We start from the raw sequence: 22,883 nt of genomic DNA on the forward strand, positions 1-22,883 counted from the left end.
AACATATTAGATTAACCATTTCCTCCTGGATCCAGAAACATCATTTCAGGCTCTATGAGGACTATCAGTGACTGATTGTTTCTCTCCCTCTCTTTTTTTTTTTTGTCTTTTTAGGGCCACACCAGTCGCATATGGAGGTTCCCAGGCTAGGGGTCAAATCGAAGCTGCAGCTGCCAGCCTATACCACAGCCACAGCAACATGGGATCTGAGCTGTGTCTGTGACCTACACCACAGCTCATGGCAACGCTGAATCCTTAACCCACTGAGTGAGGCCAGGGATCGAACCCTCATCCTCATAGATGCTAGTCGGGTTCGTTAGCTGCTGAGCCACAACAAGAACTCCTGACTGATACTCTTTTTACTAGCATTAGGCACTTGAGATTTTAACAGATAATGTAGCATTCTTGGAAGAAAGTGTAAGCTAATCACTTTACCAGCTCTTGAATACAAATCCAGCTAGAAAAGGAACTCCACTTGCCATTCTCCTTCTGGCATGCTCATCTCAAAGGGCAAAATTGCTTTGCCCAAAACAATATGATAAAATAGATGGATCAAGGTAAGGAAGGGACAGCAAGATTGCACAAGCCTATGTAGAGTGTGGAGAAAGTCACCAAAATTTGATACATATGTCATAGAATTTACTTTCTTCCTTGTAATGTACTGTACTGTTCAGTCAATAAAGGAGCGAATAAGACAGACTCAAATTCCCATCTTCAGTGTCCTTATCCTCTAGATGGGGATGGGAGACAATAAAAAAGGACAATAAACATATATAGAATGTCCTATGAAGGAAAATAAAACAGGGAACAGGATAAAGGGATATTGGAACAAAGAGGACCACTGAGGGAGAAAAAAATGCTTTTGGTTTGTATGGGCCACATAAGTTGAATAAAAAGTGGGACTCCCTTTAGGAGAAGATACATGAGAAAGAGAAACTATCACCAAAATATGTATTTTTCTTAGGGATGCATGAAAATGTTTTTAACACTTTAAATGGAAAACTTCATCTTCTGAATTTCAACCCTGGACTCGGAAAGTACTTCCAACTTGTAAACAAATATCATATTTGTGACTCTACTGTATGCCACCATTTTTGTTCTTCTACAGGAAAGATTGTCATTGATGGAATAGACATTTCAAAACTGCCCCTGCACACACTACGTTCTAGGCTTTCAATCATTCTACAGGATCCAGTACTGTTCAGCGGTTCTATTCGGTAAGTAACGTGTTCAACAGAAACTCGTGTGCCTCAGGATTTACCCTTTGGGTCACTGGAAGGTTTTACTCAGAATTGATTTTCGAGTAGGTGTGAGAGGACCTAAGGTTAAATATTCTGTCCTACACTTTGCACTGGGGCACATGCAGTAGCTAAATTAACCTATAGAAGCCCATCCTTTGGGCCTCCAGGAGCTCATCTCTCCTGTTTGATTCCACAAATGTCAACTTTATCCGCTATACTTGGGGGCAGTGATTCTTGGCAGGCGTTTCTAAGGTGTCCACCCTACAGATACCCTGCCTGTCTCTTGTGTGCTTGGTTTGGCCTCGATAGATAATGAGTTTAGTTAATACCTTGATTCCCTTCCACCACTCACAACTTCTCTTTCAGCCAAAATTGCTTTGAAGACACTGCCACAGTCTTTTTCCCTCCAAAAGAATGGGGGTATCTACTCTCTGTGAGGTGCTTTAAATACACTGTCTTATGAAATCCTCAGAGTACTGTTCTAGTATATATATTAGTGTCCCCATTTTACGGATGCGGATTCTGAACCTCAGAGAAGCTATAGCTTTGCCAAGTTCACAGGCTTAGTAAGTAGTAGAACTTCCATTCAGATAAAGTTTACCCAATTCCAGAGTCCACCATGGTATTGCCCACCAGGTCACGTCTCTCATTCCTTTCACCCTTGGTTTTCTCTTTCTCCCCTGCCCATCCAATTGATTGCAAAGCATTTGCCACCTTTTATTAAATATTCCTTGTGTTGAAGAGCAAATGTATGTAGGTTTGCTGAATATTCAACTGTAAAATTACTTTAGTTAAAAGTTCTGGATGTACCGAATTGTTTAGCAATATCGTAGTAAATCTATATCCCTGAGTGTGTTTATTATGAATACTGCTGTTGTGGTTAGTGCAGTATAGCTCATCTGAAATAGCATTAAATGTTCGCATATGTATTTATGTACTTAACATCAGTTCTGTAAGAATAATGTACTAGACATCTTTCAAGTTACATTAAATATAATGTGAAAGTAGACAAATCCAATTTAATGAGTTTTATCATATCTGATAATGCATTTAAATGTACTAATTATATCATCAAAACCATTGCTAATACTATTAAGGTCATTTATTCATCCATCAAGCATGAATTGAGTACCTGCTCTATTCTAAGCACGGTTGCAGATACAGCAGCAACCAAAGCAAATAGGATTTACATTTTTAAGGAAAGAACAGCAATAAGAAAACATACACAAAAATTCACTTTCTTAAATTTATTGACTAATTAACTGATTTTTTTTCCCCTGCAGATTTAATTTAGATCCAGAGTGCAAATGCACAGATGACAGACTCTGGGAAGCTCTAGAAATTGCTCAGTTAAAGAATATGGTCAAATCTCTACCAGGAGGTCTAGGTATATTTTCTAAATGCTCCATTTATTTTTTACACATGCAATGAAATATACACATCTCTGTCTACATTTCATACTAGAATCACATAATTCTAGTGGTCAGTCTTCTTCAATTTAAAATAATCTCCTGAAAGTCATTATGACCCTTCAAAACCTGGTGCTCTTGCATGGAGTGCAAGAGGATGGACCTTATAACATTCTGTTCTATGAGAACACTCCAAACTACCCTAGGTAATCTCTTTAACTCTTTGGTCTTTCTGCTCTTGATGTAGAGATTTCTTTCTCCCTTCCCTTCCCTTCCCTTCCCTTCCCTTCCCTTCCCTTCCCTTCCCTTCCCTTCCCTTCCCTTCCCTTCCCTTTCTTTCCTTTCCTTCCTTCCTTTCTTTCTTTCTTTCACTTTAGGACCACACCCATGGCATGTAGAAATTCCCAGGCTAGGGGTCGATTCTGAGCTGCAGCTGCTGGCTTACACCACAACCACAGAAATGCAGGACCCAAGCCACATCTTCGACCTACTCCACAGCTCACAGCAACGCTGGATCCTTAACCCACGAGCAAGGCCAAGGATCAAACGCTCATCCTCATGGATGGTTTCAATGAGAACTCCCAGATCACTTTAATTAGAATGTTCCCTTGTGGTCATTCTGCTCATATGATTTACACAATCACTTGCCCTCAGTAAATGGATAAGAAGACTGAAAAGGCTATTAGGGCCAAAGAGCACTTGGTGCCGTTTAGAAGTCAGCATTTCTCCACGTTGGCAGCCATCTTCGTTGTGCCAGAAAGGTATATTCCTTTTACTTATGCCACCTAATTTTCTATTGCTCAGCTGCAGCTTTAGTTTTGGTTCTTGTGTAAGAGATGAAACATATACTCAAACCATCACTGATATAATTTTGGTCCTAGAGGCAGTATAATATAACAAATAACATAACAAAAGAACAATATGCATTAACAAAAGAATAAGTGATTAATGAAACAACAGAGAGCTCATGATACAGTTCTTAATTCATAAAAATAAACTCCTGTAGTTTTGGATTTCTGTTTCCTTAAATTATGAACTCATTTAAGAAAACATAAGGAAGATAATAGCTGTTTGATATTCTCATTTTAATACATAATAAGTAGTTGCCAAATTGATTGTGTTTTTTGGTATCTATTTTTTTTAAAACAACCTACAAAATAAAATCAGCTTTCTTCGTTCATTTATTTGGGAAAGGGGACCTACTCAAAAACAATACCTCTTATGATTATAATTAAGTCCCAAGGAAAAGCTATCCCACAAACAAAAATTGAGACAGTCTGTCTTTAAAGAGTTTCATTGACCTTGCCAGTGTCAGACTGTGGGAATATTTCCAGAAATCTGGATGGAATTTCCCATAATAATTTTTGACATCTCCTCTGGAAAGCCCAGTGAGTGTGTGTGATTGAAAAGTCTACATGAGATAATGCTTATAAACCTTTTTCCCTAGGTATTTAGAGCCTCTCCCCTCCCCCCCATGAATAGTTGGAAAGCCAGGCAATTACATGCTTATAGTTCTCATCATTAACAGGAGACTTGCAGGTGCCTGTTTGGAATCATAAGCATAGTATTTGGGGGTTATGGTACAGTGTAAGCAACAGGGGGGTTGTATTTACACTGTGTCATTGAATATTGTTTATGCTCATTGTCTTAATAAAGACTACATTAATGATAGAGATATTTTGGTTCAGGCCAACTCTGGTGAAGCGCATTCCTCATCCTTGCTTCTTTCTTATTTATTGTATACATTAAAACTTGGAGAATAAGGGAGTTCCTATTGTGGCTCAGCAGGTTACAAACCCAACTAATATCCATGAGGATGCAGGTTTGATATCTGTCCTCAATCAGTCAGTGGGTTAAGGATCTGGTTTTGCTGTGAGCTGTGATGTAGGTTGCAGGTGTGGCTTGGATCTGGCATTGCTGTGGCTGTGGTATAGGCCAGCAGCTGCAGCTCCCATTCAGCCCCTAGCCTGGGAACTTCCATATGTCTCAGGTGCGCCCCTAAAGAGCAAAAATCAAAAAAAATTAAAAATTGAAGAATAAATTCATAGCCCCAAAACATGAAAAAAATTATAAGAATTTGATTGAGTGAGACAATAATCCATCAAAATTTCCCTCAGAACTCTTTTACTTAAAAAGTATTAGAATTCTAATAAAATAAATTATTTTGGAAACAGAGCTTAAGCGAAACTCCCAGTAGTAGTTTGTAAAATGTGGACGTAAACAAAACTAAACAAAAGAGGAAACTCTAATGAGGATGTAACACATTTATCCATGCAGCAGTGTTTCATTCAGCTACTGTCAGATGCCAAGTGATAAGTTCTGGGGATTTACTGATAAATAAACACAACCCTACCCTCTTGGAGCTTATAGTAGTCCAGTGGGATGATATAATGGAAAGAGAACAGGTATTGGAGTTGAGAATATTCTGTTTCCTGTCACGCTCTGCCACCAGTTAGCAGTGTCATCTTGGACAAGCCACTTCATCTCTCTGGACCTTGGATAATTATATTGGATTATCTTAGACAATCATATTAAATGATTAAATAATCCCCAGGGTCTTCCAGACTTTTAAAATGTTTGACACTATTTTATATCCTACTCAAAGGAGGCAATTCACCATCTGCTGTCAAAAATAAGAGATCCCAGGAGTTCCCGTCATGGCTCAGTGGTTAACGAATCTGACAAGGAACCATGAGGTTGTAGGTTCGATCCCTGGCCTTGCTCAGTGGGTTAAGGGTCCGGCATTGCCATGAGCTGTGGTGTAGGTTGCAGACGCAGCTCGATCCCACATTGCTGTGGCTCTGGCATAGGCCGGTGTCTACAACTCCGATTAGACCCCTAGCCTGTGAGCCTCCATATGCTGTGGGAGTGGTCCTAGAAAAGGCAAAAAGACAAAAAAATATATATAAATATATATGTATATAGGAGAGCCAAAAATCACCTTCATTTTCCCAAGTCAAGTTCGTCTTTGCTTTCCCAGTGAGAAATCCTTGCACCAGGACCAAGTGGTCTCCAGCATGCTCTCATAAGACTTAATGTGGGTTTTACTACTTTGCCCCAGGAAAGTGCTAGTGTGATTTCTTTAGTGAAGTCCTTGCTTCCTTCTCTGATTTAGATGCAGTCGTCACTGAAGGTGGGGAGAATTTTAGCGTTGGACAGAGACAACTCTTCTGCCTGGCCAGGGCCTTTGTCCGAAAGAGCAGTATTCTCATCATGGACGAAGCGACAGCTTCCATCGACATGGCCACAGTGAGTGAATTATCTTGGCTTCTTTAAATTGACGAGTTGAAGAAATGCACGGGAAAATTACAATTTATTTTTCCCTATTGGTTCTGAATCTCCAGTACTCTTATTTTGAGTGTCTTTTCATTCACTGCCTTGATCAACTGATGATGCAGCACATTGAGAATTTCAATAAAGACTTGACTCTTGTTTTAAAGGAATTCCTATTGTTAATAAACATAAAATAGGAGTTCCCACTGTGGCTCAGCAATAATGAACCCAATAGTAACCATGAGGATGTGGGTTGGTCCCTGGCCTCACTCAGTGGGTTAAGGATCTGCAGTTACTGTGGCTGTGGTATAGACTGGCAGCTGTAGCTCTGATTCGACCCCTAGCCTGGGAACTTCTATATGCCACAAGTGTGGCCCTAAGAAAAACAATAAATAAATAAATAAATAAATAAATTTTTAAAACATAAAATAAATTTGCCATCACTTTTTGATTAATGCTCAAAACAGTAAAATTCCAGGGCTCAGTTGATGAGAGTACTGTACTGTATTCAAGTATTCAAGTGTTGTGCCATGGAAATTCTAAAACAAGGAATGCAAAAATTAAATAAAATAAAGTATGCAGATCTCCGCTTAGAATCTATTGATCATCAAAATCAATCATTTTCCAATGCAATTTGAAGAGGGATTCATTTAAAATTAATAATGGCTAGAATTTATAGTGACCTTCTTAATGTATTCATAGTAACAAGGCAGAATCTTTGCCTTTTGAAAGAAATCATAAAAGTGTCAAACATGTCCAAGAAGATCTATCTGGAAGGCTGTAATTGAGTGAGGAAAATGTCACATTAATCGGAAAATGGTATGAGCTAGCGATTAATGTTCTTATCGAAGTTAACTTGAGATTAAAAGTTTAGCATCAGAAAGAACAAAAATTAAAACTTTATTTCTTGTACACTTTAAGTAAAACTATCCTAAAAGTTGAAACATTTTCAAGATTATTAAGAACAAGTTATATATGGAAATGACAATTGGACACAATTTCTTTGTATTAAGCAAGAGTAATCAGTTAAAGTACCTATACAAAATTATATATTCTCAGAGTTAACATAATTTAAAGCAATAAGAGTTTTTTAATGAAGCCACCTCACTAAGTAAACATAACTACATCAAAATTAGTATTAATTGCTAAGTTCTTAATAATATTGCAGGTTGTTATAAGGATAACACTGCCTAGAGATCAGAGAGAGGGAAAGAGGGAGAATAAGAATGAATTAATAGGGAGTTCCTGTTGTGGCTCATTGTTTTCTAACCCAGCTAGTATCCATGAGGATGTGGGTTTGATCCCTGGGCTCCCTCAATGGGTTAAGGATCCAGCATTGCCATGAGCTGCGGTATAGGTCACAGACATGGCTCGGATCTGGCATTGCTGTGGCTGTAGCGTAGGCAGCGGCTGCAGCTCCAATTCAACCCCTAGCCTGGGAACCTCCATAAGCTGCAGTAAAACAAAAACAAAAAAAGAATGAATTAGTAGCAGTAAGCCACGTGATTGGAAGAAATAACTTCTTCATATCAAGACTTCAGTAATCAGGCTTTTTTCCTAGGAGAGAAATAGAATCTTTACCCAGAACATCTTTTAAAATAAAATGATAACAACAGTTTGTACTAGAAATAAAAATAGTTCCTGCCTGGAATGTCCTTTTATGGGTCAAAATCTAAATTGTTGGCATATATTTTATTTTGCCCTTTTCTGACCCAAAACTTAACACTATGTTAGGCTTTGATTAGTTGTGAATACATTCTTTTGGTGGCATAACTTAAGTGAGCATTTCTCCTCCCACTTGGTTTCACTTTCCTCTTTCAGTTTCCTGGCAATAAATCTGTCAGTCATTCTCAGATGATCACTGAGTTTTCTTTGTATTTTGAAGAAGTACAGAAGACTTAGGAGTGAGAGTTCTCAGAAGAGACTGGGCATGTTAAAGCATTGTCCTTGGAGACAAAATACTATGACAGGAGAAAGTAGTCCAGAGAAAATTCAGACTCTATTTATTTCTTTTTTGGCAGGAAAACATTTTGCAGAAAGTGGTAATGACAGCTTTTGCAGACCGCACCGTTGTTACAATAGCTGTAAGTATGGGAGACAGGGTTGACCTACCCCTCTTTGGTTTTTGTTCCAAGATGCAATATTCTTTGTTTTTGAGTAATTGAAGTGTACTTACGTCAAATCATATATTCCTGTTAATATTTCTGTATCTGTGCAAGAAAGAACAGCTGTGCTTTGAAAGCTGCTACATTGGGTTTTTGGGTTTTTTTGGTTTTTTTGGTTTTTTTTTTTTTTTCCCAAATTTCCTGCTCCACCTACCTTCCCTGGGTTACAATGAAAGATTATCCAAAATGTCAGGATTCCAGAAGATCACAGCCTGTGCTTCTTTCCCAGATACAGATGGTACTTCATTTGGGCTGATTCTTTTTTTAATAATTTAATTGTCTGATGAGCGGTTTCAGAAGCAATATTCATAGGTTTGACTGACTATTCTGCTACTATTTACACTTCATTTCTCTGTTTCTGTTGACTTAAAAGTTTGCAAAAAGGAGACAATGAGATACCAACAGAGACAGATACTTTCCCTGATTGATTGATTGATTGATTTGGCAGTGCCTTCAGCATGCAGAAGTTCCCAGGCTATCATTCAAACCCGCACTATGCGGGGGAGGGGGGGGGACAATGCCAAATCCTGAACTACTAGCCTATCAGGGAACTCCAGTTTCTCTGATTTTAGCTAACACCAATCAAATTGAAGAATTGCTTAAATCATAATAACGCACATCATAGCTTACCTCAAAGACGCCATGGTTTTCTCTCTTCTTTGCAGATGGATGGATTCTAACTGACATTTAGGCTTAAAGTTTAGCAAAATTATTTTTTAAATGAGTTTCTTGGACTTTTTCCCTCTTGCTGATTCTCTTCTCTTCCTTTATTTTTTTTTTCTCTCCAGCACCGTGTCTCTTCTATTTTGGACGCAGGCCTTGTTTTAGTCTTATCTGAGGGTATATTAGTGGAGTGTGATACTGTTCCAAACTTGCTCGCTCTCAAGAATGGCCTCTTTTCCACTTTGGTGATGACCAACAAGTAGACCATCCTGAGCTACTCTGCCAAGTACCCCATGCTCTGGTAGTTATCTTAGCAACCTCCCCTGAGTGAGGCAGAGATTAAAGGGGTGGGAGGTGGTGAGGAAGCTAACAAGAGAGTATTACACATCAGCTCAACCAGGTTCCCGAGTTATGCTCAGTACAAATGAGGCACATGAATATGTTTTCATTTGTATCCATGCACAAAAAAGAGGAGCCCCACATTCACCTCTCTCCCAAAGACCAATTTCTCTATGCTTTCAGGATGTTCTGTAAGTGTCCCTAAAGTACCACACACATTCCTTACCTGTCCTGAAGAATGCATTGTTTACTTTGATAATTCCTTAAGTTGAACTGTTGAGATATGGGAGTTATGTGTGGAGTGCTTGCTTGTGCTTCCAGTTTTGTGAATGATGCATGGGGGAAAGAAGTGCAGCTTTTGCAAGGCGCCTGGAAACGAGTCCCCATCAGGGCCCTCCTTCTGTAAACTGGGCCTCCTTTAAGAGAAACCCACCCGCTTTGTCTCACTCTCCCCCAGGGAACTCTAATTTTTTCTGCCCAGGGGTCGGTCACCTGATTGACTCATTCACACTAAAGTGTGAATGATTTAATGAGTGAGAGACTTGGCTAACTTGAAAAATGGTTCTATGATATCTTCAAGAACTTTCTTACTGGTGAGGTAGTATTTGGGGGAGAGTAAGATCTTCCTGCTCTTCCTGAAAAGGCCTGTTAAAGGCAACGGGGAAAGCAGGCCCTTGCCCACTCAAAAGACTAGTTTTCTCTATTCTGTATGAAGCACCATTGGGTGGTCCCACTTAGTTGACACCTGGAAGATTGCTTGAACATAGATTGTATTTTTTTTTTCACCAAAAAACTTTGTTCTCTTACCTGATTTATATTCTCCTACATTCACTGAATACTTTTCTATATACTTGTATATCTTTTCTTCTCTAGTTGTGAGTCCCAACCTTGACAGCAAGTATCTTGGTACACGTCAAGACCATTAGTGTACCAAGTAGTTTTGTTGTTAGGATACCTAGAGCTCTCTCCCCTAGATACACAGAAAGCTGTAGGGAGAACAAATTACTGTGTGACCAACTTCTCTTACCAGGCTCAGAGGAGGAAAAACTCCACTGACTTACAGCAGACCCCTACAGCAGCCTCGGCTCTATTAAGTGTGGCTAGTTTTCTGCTGTACTGACAGCAGCCTCGGCTCTATTAAGTGTGGCTAGTTTTCCTTGCCTGATAAAAGTTATTTTGTTACTTTTGTGAATGGCTATGGAAAATTGTGGCATAACTTAAAAATATAACTTTCTCTGGCTTCTGAAAAGAAGCCCTCAAGCCTCCAAATAGTGCATGGCATCTCTTTATGAAAGAGATCTATTCTTCATTCTTGATTTATCCAGAGCATTTTGAAAATGTCATCAACACTGACAATTGACACCACCCTTTGTCATGCAAAAAAATAATTTGGAGTAATGGAATAAACCCCAAAATTTTCAATTTAAAAACAAATAAATGTTATCAATGCCATGTTTATAATATTCTATTTATGGATTTGGAAGCCAAGGATTTTCTTTTCATATCTATGATATGGTTATTGAACAACTAAGTTCCTGAAGTGAAATGCAAATCAGATATTAAACAACTCTTTTTTTTTTTTTCCTAAATGAATGGGGTTGCAAGTGGCTCTGGTCTTTTCTCAAAGATAAACAAACATTATTCTTCAAAGTGTGATGATTCCTAAAATATATACTTCTAATTACCAATATTTAGTGAATGACATAGATTTGTCTATGGGTTTTGAAAATAGTGGTGCATGTTCTAAACTGGTATCTTTATCACAGTCTATATATATGTGCTGCTTTTCCTCTCTAGTTGTGAGTCCCAACCTTGACAGCAAGTATGTTTTTATGAAAGCATGAACATTGAGGCTACCCCATCTGCATGGCCCAGGGCAAATGATAAGCCTTTGTTTCTGGGGTGGCTTTCAGGTGGACTTTGGAAGATTGTGTATCAGCTAAACAGATGGTATTCCTAGGTCTGGCACTTCCATCCGCATGCAGATGTTTTTGACTTGCTCTGTCCAGATCCAATATGGTGGCCCCTGGTCCCCTGTGGCTCTTGAGTGCCTGAGATGTGGCTAGTCCTAAATGAGAGGTGTTGTATGAAATACATACCAGATTTCAAAGACTTAGTCCTAATAGAAAAAAGGAAAAGATCTCATTAACAATTTTTATAGCAGTTGTATGTTAAAATAACATTTGGGGCATATTGCGTTAAAATACATTATTAAAAATGAATTCCACCTGTTTATTTGTGCTTGTAAAAGGTGTAAAATTTAAAATTTCATGTGCCTCACATTTATGGCTTACATTATATTTCTATCGGACAGCATTTATCTTAGCAAGAGGAGTAAAAAGGCCCACTGCAAAGATTTGTCCCCTGTAAATTCTAAAAATAAAAAATTATAGTCATTGAATTTGTTGTTTGCTCATCTGTATCAAGACTAGTTTCTGATTTTTTTTTTTTAACATGGATTATCTCATTTGATCCTCACCACTGTCTCCAAGGCAGGTGCTCTCACCACCATCATTTACCTGCTGTGAAAGTTGAGGCATACAAAAGTTAAGTGTGTTGCTCAAGATTGCACAACTAACAGGTGGTGAAACCAAAACATGAGTCCCCTCTAGTGTCAGAGCCTGCATTCTTAACTATGATGCTAATAAGGACAGGGGAACCATCCTCCAAAGTAAGCCTGGTTTTGATGCTGGTTCTGCTGCTTATTATCTGTACGATCTATTCTGCTTTATTTCTGTGAGCCTCAGTGTGGTCTCCCCTGTAAAGTGGAGAGAGATAATACCCACCTCTGAGGAAGGTTCTGATGACTAACAAGTATGTATGTGGAGTACTTAACATATAATGTATGGTCAGTAGGTGGTAGCTTTAATTGTGATTAATTAGCAATACCAAAGCTTTTCTCCAAAGGGCACCATGTGAGAAGAGAGAGTGAATGAGTGGCAGTGATCTGTGAAGATTAAGAGACAGCATGCCTAAAGTCCATTCCTTCTAACACGCATGCCAGAATGGACTTCCCCATATGGTCTTCTCAGAATTGAACTACCTTCTAGGGTCCTTCAAATGGTGTGTTAGTCCAGGAAATTCGTTGTCTCCACACAAGAGATAATTTTAGTCTAGACTAAACTATAACCCAACTGGTTCGCAAATGGCTCCTCTTATCATTTAATTATTTGTCAGGCATGTGTTTGCATGTGTTAGCCTACTTATACTTACATGAAAATGATGAAACTACTATTTTAGCTACACTCCATTTCATACAGATTGTATAAGACCCAGCCACACTGGCCTGTGTTTTAAAGTTTATAAATAAATCCTATTTTAAATAAGAAAGAAAAAGAGGGGCTGAACTTCTTGTATTTCCTGTCTCCCTAAGATAAAGAACAGTACTTATATAATCAGTGAAATATGCATTTTCCACTGCTTTGGCTTGTGCCCTGAAATTTGTAACTCATACGTATATTCTTTTCACTCACAGCATCGGGTCCACACCATTCTGACTGCCGACTTAGTTATTGTGATGAAGCGAGGAAATATTTTAGAATATGACACTCCAGAAAGTCTTTTGGCCCGGGAAGATGGAGTATTTGCTTCTTTTGTTCGTGCAGACATGTGAAAGAATGTCTTAAAACCCTAAGTGTATTTAAAATAATGCAGTCATAACCTGCTTAATGGATCATCAGCTAAATCTTTGCAAAGTGGTATCTTAAACTTTTGCACATTTTTTTTTTGTAATGCTTACTTGTTATATTGTTGATCTTCGTAATTAGTAACAATGTCCCTTTACCAGTGAGTATTATTTTTACTCTGTTGACATTTCTTCTTCCTGTTTTTTGTTTTGCTTTGCTTCCCAAGCTATTTCTGCTTAATGTGTTCATTATTGATGTTTTTCTAATGATTAAGCCACATTACCTTGAAGAATATCAGATAGTAATAAAATGTGTAAGCTATTTTTTTTTTTTTTTTTTTTTTTTTTTTTTTTTTTTTTTTTTTTGCTTTTTAGGGCTGCACTCCGCAGCATATGGAAGTTCCCAGGACTAGGGGTCTAATCAGACCTGTAGCTAATGGCCTACACCGCAGCCACAGCTACACCAGATCCAAGCCACATCTGAGACCTACATCACAGCTCATGGCAAGGCGGGATCCTTAACCCCCTAAGCAAGGCCAGAGATCAAACCCTCATCCTCATGGATCCTAGTCGGGTTCATTAACTACTGAGCTATGATGGGAACTCCTCAACTGCTATTTTTCCTCATAACTTTAAGTCTTGTAAATATCTCTTACCCATTGAAGTTACAATGAGTACTCAGTATTATTATACTTTTATTTGTAAGAATATATTTTCCTATGGGGAAATAACAATTAAAAAAAAGTGAAAAAAAATATTTTCCTTTTTATTGGTGTCTCCAGACATCACTGGAAGAAAATAAAAGGAGGACAGGTTTTTTAATCAGTTAGAAAAATTAAATGCTCAAATTCATTATCTATTGTCTGAGAATATTTTCTACATTATTAACATTAGTAGTACTATGTTTCTTTTAGTGGTCTCTTTTTTTTCATCTAAATCATTTCCTGTCACCAAGAAATTAGTACCTTTATAACTCTGTAAAGCCAAAACATTCACTAGAAAGATCATGAAAAGAGTTTGAAAGTTGGAAAAATTATTACAAAGGTTCCTTTTTTCCCTGTCTAGTAAGAGGATAGTTCTTAAGATATCAAGCATGATGTGATTTTTCCAGTCTGAAATTCAGAGAGTAATTTAGATTCAGTCTTTCAGTGGCAGGTCAGCTAAAGCTTTCTATGGTTTAATTAATCATTAGATGTGATTAGGATCCTTGGGCCCTAAAATTCCACATTACTCAAGATTCAGGAGCAAGGCAAGTGGCCTTATTTTCACAGGATATATGTATATATACATATATATATATATATATATATATATATATATATATATATAGTGTGTCTATTTCTTGGTAGAAGAGTATACTTCTTTTAGACATTTGTGTCCAATGGTGTCACACATGTGTACTTTTTTCCTGCTCTAATTTTAATGTACATGTAAAAAAGTATGTCAAAAAATGTTATTCTAATTTTAATGTGCATGTTTAGAGTGCATCAAAATTTATGGGATAGAGTTCCCCCTGTGACACAATGGTATTAGCAGCATCTCTGCAACGTGGGCATGAAGGTTTGATCACCAGCCCTGCACAGGGAGTTAAGGATCTGGCGTTGCCGCAGCTGTGGCATAGGTTGCAACTGTGGCTCAGAACTGTTCCCTATGCCACAAAGTGGCCAAAAAAGAAAAAAAATTATGGGATATAAATGTTATGTTTTGCTTAAATGTAAATTAATAAATGCAAAAAATACTAAAAGTTACCTTCACTGTCATGCTAGCAGCCAAACTTTGAACTGAAATTCTATGCCCATCTAGTGTAAATATCCTTGATTTTCAAGTGAGGACCCATGTGCATTGTAAGACTTTGAAGAATTATGATTGATGGGAAAAGAATATATGCTCCCTCCTTATAGTTCTTGTGTTCAGTTTATTGTAGTGTGCAGTTTATTGTAGTATGTAGCTTGGGAAGTCAGTAATACTTGTTTATCCAGAACCTATGACTGAGCCTTCACCTGAACATAGAGTCCTGACATTTACCTAAAATAAATTTCACAACGACGAACCAAAAAATGTTGTTATTTAGCTCAAATTGTCACCTTTTATTGTATATATAAAACTTCACTGTGAGAAAAATCCTCATATTGTTTCCTAATAGCCAAACAGAACAAAATCAGTAACTATTAATTTGATCTTGAAAATATTGTCTAAACATTCCGTCAGTCTCCTCAGAATATTTCTGGCATGCAAATGTTTTGTGAGGCTGAATTTACATGAAGCTTGTTACCAGGTTATATACCTCATTCTCATAGAGATATGGGGACTTACCCACAGAAATAATCCCTCACAATATTTGTAAATTATACTGCTATCCAGGCAATGTCAGCAGAAGCGTATCTAATTATACTAAATAGAAAGTCACATTTACCATTTTTATACCTAAGTGGTCAGGCCTCCTCATAACTTTTAGTCACTTAAGTTGAGTGTTTAATTGTTTACAAAACTAAATTGACTGAATAAAGTCAAGGATGATGTTTTAAATGGTTCAATAATGTATTGTGTGATCTACTGAATATAGAAATGACTCACCTTGAAATAATTTTTTACTAAATAGGTACATATCTATAAAAGACCAGCCTTTATCTAATCAAGTTTCACATTAATAAATTTTACATTTAATTAACCAAATTGATTTTACCAATTTTAAATCCTTAATATTTGTTAAAAGCAAAAAATATGCACCCCTTTATGTGAAATAGGTTACTGGTACTATTGAGGGAAAAAAATACTTCTCTTAAAGGATTGTTCATCCTCTACTTTAATGCTGTTACTCATGATCACTTTAAAAGTCAACTTCACTCTAGATTAGATAAGAGAAGACCCTTCTAAGGAACAGATTCTTGAGGTCCATGACCATGTCTTATTTGTCTTGTGCTCTCAGCATATAACACAAGTTACTGGACCACAGAGGCCCTAAAAAGTACAGTTGATTGATCCATTGATTAATTTCACACTAGCCACATGCCTATAACTATTCACTTTCTGCATTGTATTCATTCTACTGTGAAAATATATTTCTTTAGTACCGTAGAATAAATTACTTTTCTGTTTGCTTAGTTTAAGAAGGTGATTACTCTTTCACCTATGATACCATTGGGTATCAACTAGGACCCATCAAATAGATGTAAATTGACACAAATTGATAACATAGTACCTGATCACGCTTTGGTAATTTTGTTTCACATCTGCCACAGTTATGCACTTCATTAAATTTATATATGTACTCTAGGGAAGTTTCCATCAAGTAGAACTGTTTTATCAATAAATTTATTACATCTCTAATTAAATAGCTAGATGTCTGGACTTATCCCCAAGGTTTATTGATCCATTCTTTGTGTGTGTGTGTGTGTGTGTGTGTGTGCGCGCTTTCTAGGGCTGCACCCACAACATATGGAAGTTCCCAAGCTAGGGGTCGAATGGGAGTTACAGCTGCCACCCTATGCCACAGCAATGCAGGATCCGAGCCGCCCCTGCAACCTACACATCAGCTCATGGCAACACCAGATCCCCGACCCACTGGCTGAGGCCAGGGATTGAACCAACATCCTAATGAATACTAGTTAGAGCACCACAATGGGAACTCCCCCAATATATCTTTTATAACTTATTTTGTACTACATTTTTTGAAGTTCTGCGATTTATACTACTATGATAATTCTCTCATTAACTCATTATCCAACGTTAAAGGCAGTCTTTTTTTTTTTTGCTTTTTGCTTCTTTGTTTTTAGGGCCGCACCTGTAGCATATGTAAGTTCCCAGGCTATGGCTCCAATCAGAGCTGTAGCTGTCAGCCTACACCACAGCAACAGCAACTCCAGATCCTGAACCTACTGAGTGAGGACAGGGATTGAACGTGCATCCTCATAGATGCTAGTTGGGTTCGTAACCTGCTGAGCCACAATAGGAACTCCCTAAATGCAATCTTCCAGTCTTAGCCTTTTAGCATAAGAAACAGTAGTCAAGTATTCTGTAACTTAAGTTTAATTTTTTTCTTTAGTAGCTACACTTCATTTACAACAGGTTTGCTCAAGTATTAGTGAGACTCAACTAGCTCAAACTCTTTGGCGAAAGAGCTTATATCTAAATTTCTAGCAAGTGCCTCCAGATGATATTCATAATTAGCCAAGTTTGGGAATCACTAATATACCTCAGTCATCATTCTCATTTCTTTTTTAAAAATTTTAAAATTGTTGATTTACAATGTATCAATTTATGCTGTATAGCAAAGTGACCCAGTCATACACATATATACATTCTTTTTCTCATATTAGCTTCCATCATGGTCTATCCCAAGAAACTGGATATAGTTCCCTATGCTATACAGTGGGACCTCATTGCTTATCTATTCTATTTGTTACAGTTTTCACCTACTAACCCCAAACTTCTGGTCCATTCCACTTCCTCTCCTCTACCCCTTGGCAACCAGAAGTCTGTTCTCCAAGTCTGTGAGTCTGTTTCTGTCATTTTTATTGTGCATAATATGGAGCCATAACATGCTGAAAGTGATTTCCACATGCTTCCTATCTTTGCTGACATTAACCTATCCTGGACTGCCAAAAACAAGCTTCTCGGTGTCATTGAGTGAACTGCCATCATGCCTTTATAAAGGAAACAGTGAAATGAACTGAATCTCAGCTGAGAAGGTCTAAACAGGGACTCTGAATGCCATTTTCTTTTGTTTTGTGGTTTAATCAGCAATGTGGGATCTAAAAGGAAAGCTTTTACACAAAGATGTAAAACTTTTTTCCCCCACATCTGAATTACCTATTAAATCATTTGTACCTTATTCTGCTGAGTTTGAATTCATATTTCTAAATGTTTATAATATATAAATGGGATTGATTTGGGTAGATTTTACTATCAATGCTTTATAATATGGAAAGGAAAGCAAATTACATGTCATGATTACTCCTCTTTGCACCTTCACATTTCTCCTGCAGGTGATGTATAAAAGTTGATATATTCACTCTACATATCTACTCCGTGGGATTTATTTAGTTGTTTAGTTATTTATTTTGTCTTTTTAGGGCCACACCTGTGGCATATGGAGGTTCCCAGGCTAAGGGTTGAATCGGAGCTGTAGTCTCCAGCCTACACCACAGCCACAGCAATGTGGGATCCAAGCCACATCTGAGACCTACACTGCAGCTCACGGCAGTCCTAGATCCTTAACCCTCCAAGCGAGGTCAGGGATCAAACCTGCATCCTCATGGATTCTAGTCACATTCATTTCCACTCAGCCATGCTGGGAACACCATACTTGGTAGGATTTAAATAATTTCTTTTTCTATGGACTGTAGCTTATTTCCCCTTAGTCATTCATGCTGTGGATTAGCAATGCCCTATTTGTAAATTGATAAAGACCAAGAGAACCATACTTGGCTATAAATCAGTTCGTTGACACAAAGAAGAATGTCTTCTGTGATCTCGTTGCCACCAACCATCAAGACCATTTGGCGTTGGTAGATGCAAGCTATCACATTTAGAATGGATAAGCAATGCGGTCCTGTGCTACAGCAAAGGGAACTATGTTATCCTTTGGGATAGAACATGATGGAATATAGTATGAGAAAAAGAATGTGTATATATACTTGTGTGTGTGACACTGGATCACTGTGCTGTATAGCAGAAATTGGAACAACACTGTAAATCAACTATACTTTAATAAAAAAATCTCCAAATGTATGCTACATACTAATGGCAAAGAGCTTTGTTTTCAGACCATTATTCTTATCACTTAATCTGCCCTTTGCATAAAATAAGTAACTTGTTCATGTAATAGCAACAGTGCAACTCTGGCTAATGTTGCTCCATTCCCATTTTTCTCTTAGAGAGGGCTACAGTGTGTGCTATTTATACACAAAATTATCGGTCTTTATTAAGTGAAAGACTGTTGACCTTTAATATTATCAGAGCCAAGTGGATTTAGGCCAGTTCTTCCATATCTAAGTATTTGAACTTTGACTCATAGTAGTTGGAGCTTTGTTCCAACACTAGTTAAGTAAAGAGCAATTGTTTAAAATCCTGAATCTTTTTCTTTCAGATACCAGAAATATTCATCAATCCTTTGAAAGTAGGTATAAACAGAATCTTCCAAAGAAGTTTACTGATAATCTTCGTTCACAGGTTACAATCCATCTCCCAACCTCTCAGTATGCATAGGTACCCCCCCACACACACACAGGTGTGTATATTCACATCTATCTTAACTTGCCTCCTTAAGGAAGTGTATAATTGCTATGCATTTTTACAACACAAATTAACAAAATGCATACAAGCCAATATGAGTGCTTAGAATGGATGGCAGAAAGAGAGGCTTACAATCACAATATTCTTTAAATATTTCTCCCAGACAAAAAGTCACCTGAGGAAGAAATTTCGCTTCTCTGGAAGTTTCCATCATGGCTCAGCAGTTAGCACCCGACTAGCATCCACGAGGACCAGGGTCCAATCCCTGGCCTCACTCAGTGGGTTAAGGACCTGGCATTGCTGTGAGCTGTGGTGTAGGTTGCAGATGCGGTGCGGATCCCAGTGTAGGCCAGTGGCTATGGTTCTGATTGGAACCCCTAGCCTGGGGGCCTCCATATGCCACGAGGTGCAGCCCTAAAAAGCAAAGACAAAAAAAAAAAAAGAAAATTTCACTTCTCGATAAATCATAAGTTTTTCCCACTGGATCTTAGCCAAAAGGCTGAGAAGCAATAATACAATACATTGCCAGAAGTAGGAAGTTCAACCCACCTTTTCCACCAGTTTTTAAGATAACAATGGCAACACAATACTGGGTTATGGTGATCACACTTTTTTTAGTTCAACAAAGGGAAAATAATAACTGTTATGAAAGGTAGTAAGCCGAGCATTTTTGAAAGATGGTTGTCTCCCTACTAAGGCAGGCTCATGGAAATAAACTTCTTTCATTTCATCTTGATTGATAATTTGTTGAATATCTGCCAAGTGCCCCCTTTGAATAACGAAGTACGATTCAGAAAGATTTATTTTTGGGGTACTACAAAGTTTTCCACCATATTAAAAATAGAATAAAATCTTTTGGAATAGCTATCTTTATTTTTTTATTTTATAGGTGAGAAAACTGAGGTTAAAATGAATTACCCCCAAGTGATAAAGTCTTTCTGGCTCCAGCAATGGCACTCTGAAACATCAGGGAATAGGAATAGAGAGATAGCATGGCATTGAAAGGATATCTGCCCATTGGAATATAGGAAACTCAGAATTACTGGGTTCCAGGCCACTTCCCAATTCTATGCCTCGATCTCAAGCTTCTCATCTTCCTTCTGCCCTCTCTGCTGCCCCCTGTCCCTCGTCCATCCCTCAATCCACTCCTTCCTCATCTTCTTGACCACTCCTATCCCAGAGGACATCTTAGAGCACCTGGGCACTCAAATCACTATCTCCACTTCTCACATTTTCTATTTCCAATATCAAGTGAGGAATCTACTCTGTCCAGCTCATCTTCTCCTCTTATGTGTGACTGGTCAAATTTGCATTACTTCCCATTGGGTCAAGGATCAACCTCTGTCCTAAAAAGCTGTAGCTGGATCTGAGCCATTGGAAATAATGGCTTCTGCTGAGGAGCATGTAACAGTCTGAGTGACATGAAAGCAAGAATACAAACACAAGTCACAACAGAAAAAGAGTGATGAGATTGGGCTGGCTACTGATTGTTTTGGGAGAGGGAAGCAAATTGGAGGGAGAGAGAACTATTCTTCAATCTCATGAGCACTTAAGGGAGGGAATTGACTAAATCCTTGGGCACTCATCACATGTTTGAATACCCCACCTTTACTCCAAAGAGAAGGAAAGTCCAAAAAAGTATGTAATTTTCTTTTAAAACAAGACAAGACAAAATCTCCTGCCATAAGTAATCACCTCCAAATATTGACTTTTTAAGCTCAAGCTTTATTTCCCTGTGGGAATGACTGCATCACACGCAGCCTGGGAAACACTTTCTTACAGCCACCCATTCAAACTGAGCAGTAACACTCATCTAGAATTGCACCATCCCACTCATTTAAGGATCCCCAACAGTTATGACAATCACAGGCATACCTTAGATAGAGGCACCCACTTTTGCTGGTGACCTATCACATCCATTTATAAGTGCCAAGCACTTGGCTCAGGCACAGAATTTGCTGTGTTCTTGGCAAACAGGAAAGAGAAAGTGGCAAAAGGCAGAGCTAGGGTGACAAAATTTCACCTGAAAATAGGCATTTCTTTTCTTTGTTCCTACTTGCCTGAACTTCCAGCACATATTAAATGCAGTAAAATATTATATTGGAAACACAAGGCATCTAGGCTTTTGGCCAAAAACATAGGGAAAAAATTAGCAAGCCTAATATTTCATGGGAAATTCTTGGCTTAAATAATATTTTAATAAAGCTTAGCTACATGTGCCAATAAAGCATAGAGATGACATAATGATTTATGATTTAAATATTGTATAATATCTGTAATGTCTAGCACCCTCTTGTATCAGACATTATGAGAGAAGCAAATTCCTAGGGGCAAAGAAGAGAGGAGCAATGTGAAATCAATGCAAATATCAGTGGAGAGCATATTGCATAAACCATGTCATTAAAAATTTATTGAAAGGAAATGCTGGAGAGGGAAAAGGGAAGCCTCTTATACTGTTGCTGGGAATGTAAATTGGTACAACCACTATGGAAAACAGTATGGAGGTTCCTCAAAAAAATTAAAAATAGAACTACCATATGATCTAGCAGTGGCACTCCTGGGCATCTATCTGAAGAAAACCATAATTTGAAAGGATATATGCACCCCATTGCATCACTATTTACAATAGCCAAGACATAGAATCAACCTAAGTATCCATTTACAAATAAATGGATAAAGAAGATGTGGTGTATATATATAATGGAATATTACTCAGCTATAAAAAAGAATGATATAATGCCTTTTGCCATAATATGGATGGATCTAGAGATTATTATACTAAGTGAAGTTAGGCACTGAAAGACAAACATCATATGATATCACTTATATGTGGAATCTAAAAAAGGGATACAAATAAACTTATTTGCACAGCAGAAACAGACTCACAGACTTTGAAAACAAACTTATAGATACCAAAGGGGACAGGTGGGGTGGGGGAGGGATGGACTGGTGGTTTGGGATGGGCATATGCACAATGTAGTATATGGAATGATTGGCTAACAGAAACCTGCTGTACAGCACAGAGAACTCTGCTTAATATTCTGTGATAATCAGTGTGAGAAAAGAATTTGAAAGAGAATGAATGTGTGTACTAGTGTAACTGAATCACTTTGTCATACAGCAGAAATTATCACAACACTGTAAATTAAGTATAATTCAATAAAATTTAAAAATGAAAAAAAAACTTGACGAAAGGATAATAATAATAGCTAACATATATAGAGAAGATACGATTTGAGCCTTACAAGTAGAATCTCATTTAATCTTGAAAAAATGCTATGAGGTAAGCATTATTATCGCCACTTTGGAATTGAGGTCCAGATTAGCCAAATTGCCAAAGGTTTAGTGGGACCCAGATGCAACCATGGGCAATCCGATCTCCAGGCTCATTCTCATATAGCCATGTACTATACTAGTTATTAAATAAATCAGTTAACTTTCCTTGGGAATAAATGTTTATATACGATATGTATGTGCTATTATATATAGCAAATACTTGTGTAAATCTATGTAGAATATGCTGAAAAAAAGAACTGGATCAGGAATTAGAAGACCTTAGTTCTAGTCTTGACTCTTTCACATATCGAATGCATGGCCTTACCACTGAAAGCCTGAGTTTCCATTTTCTCATTTGCAAAAAGTAAGACAAGAAATCATGATAACAGCTGTCCACCAGCCTCACTGAGTTTCTGTATATCTCAAATTAAATGCTGTTGAAAGAATTAATGATTTGAAAAACACATTCTGATTTGAAATATCAACATTTAGAACCCACTACATACACCACATCTTAATAATATAGGTGTTTGTTTGTTTGTTTGTTTGCTTTTTAGGGCCAAAAGTGTGGCATATGGAGTTTCCTAGACTAGGAGTCAAATCAGAGCTGCAGCCACAGCCACAGCAATGCCAGATCTGAGCCACATCTGTGACCTAC

At 37.7% G+C, this 22,883-nt stretch overlaps 1 protein-coding gene across 16 annotated transcripts in view; it reads left to right on the forward strand.

Moving 5' to 3' along the window:
• Positions 1-13,037, forward strand: part of ABCC9 (ATP binding cassette subfamily C member 9) — a 137,053-nt gene extending 124,016 nt beyond the window's left edge. For 12 of the 16 annotated variants that reach the window (XM_021092240.1, XM_021092245.1, XM_021092247.1 and 9 more), the window contains 5 exons: positions 1,109-1,217; positions 2,525-2,628; positions 5,766-5,899; positions 7,945-8,007; positions 12,566-13,037. In XM_021092240.1, coding sequence (XP_020947899.1) covers positions 1,109-1,217; positions 2,525-2,628; positions 5,766-5,899; positions 7,945-8,007; positions 12,566-12,703 — 548 coding nt within the window. In that variant the 3' untranslated portion in view covers positions 12,704-13,037. Of the gene's footprint in view, positions 1-1,108; positions 1,218-2,524; positions 2,629-5,765; positions 5,900-7,944; positions 8,008-8,876; positions 9,053-12,565 lie in introns of all 16 variants that reach the window. The other 4 variants (XM_021092251.1, XM_021092242.1, XM_021092237.1 and 1 more) reach the window with 2 other exon arrangements.

Source organism: Sus scrofa, chromosome 5 (assembly GCF_000003025.6).
Source record: "Sus scrofa isolate TJ Tabasco breed Duroc chromosome 5, Sscrofa11.1, whole genome shotgun sequence".
In the NCBI taxonomy this organism is placed as follows: domain Eukaryota; kingdom Metazoa; phylum Chordata; class Mammalia; order Artiodactyla; family Suidae; genus Sus; species Sus scrofa.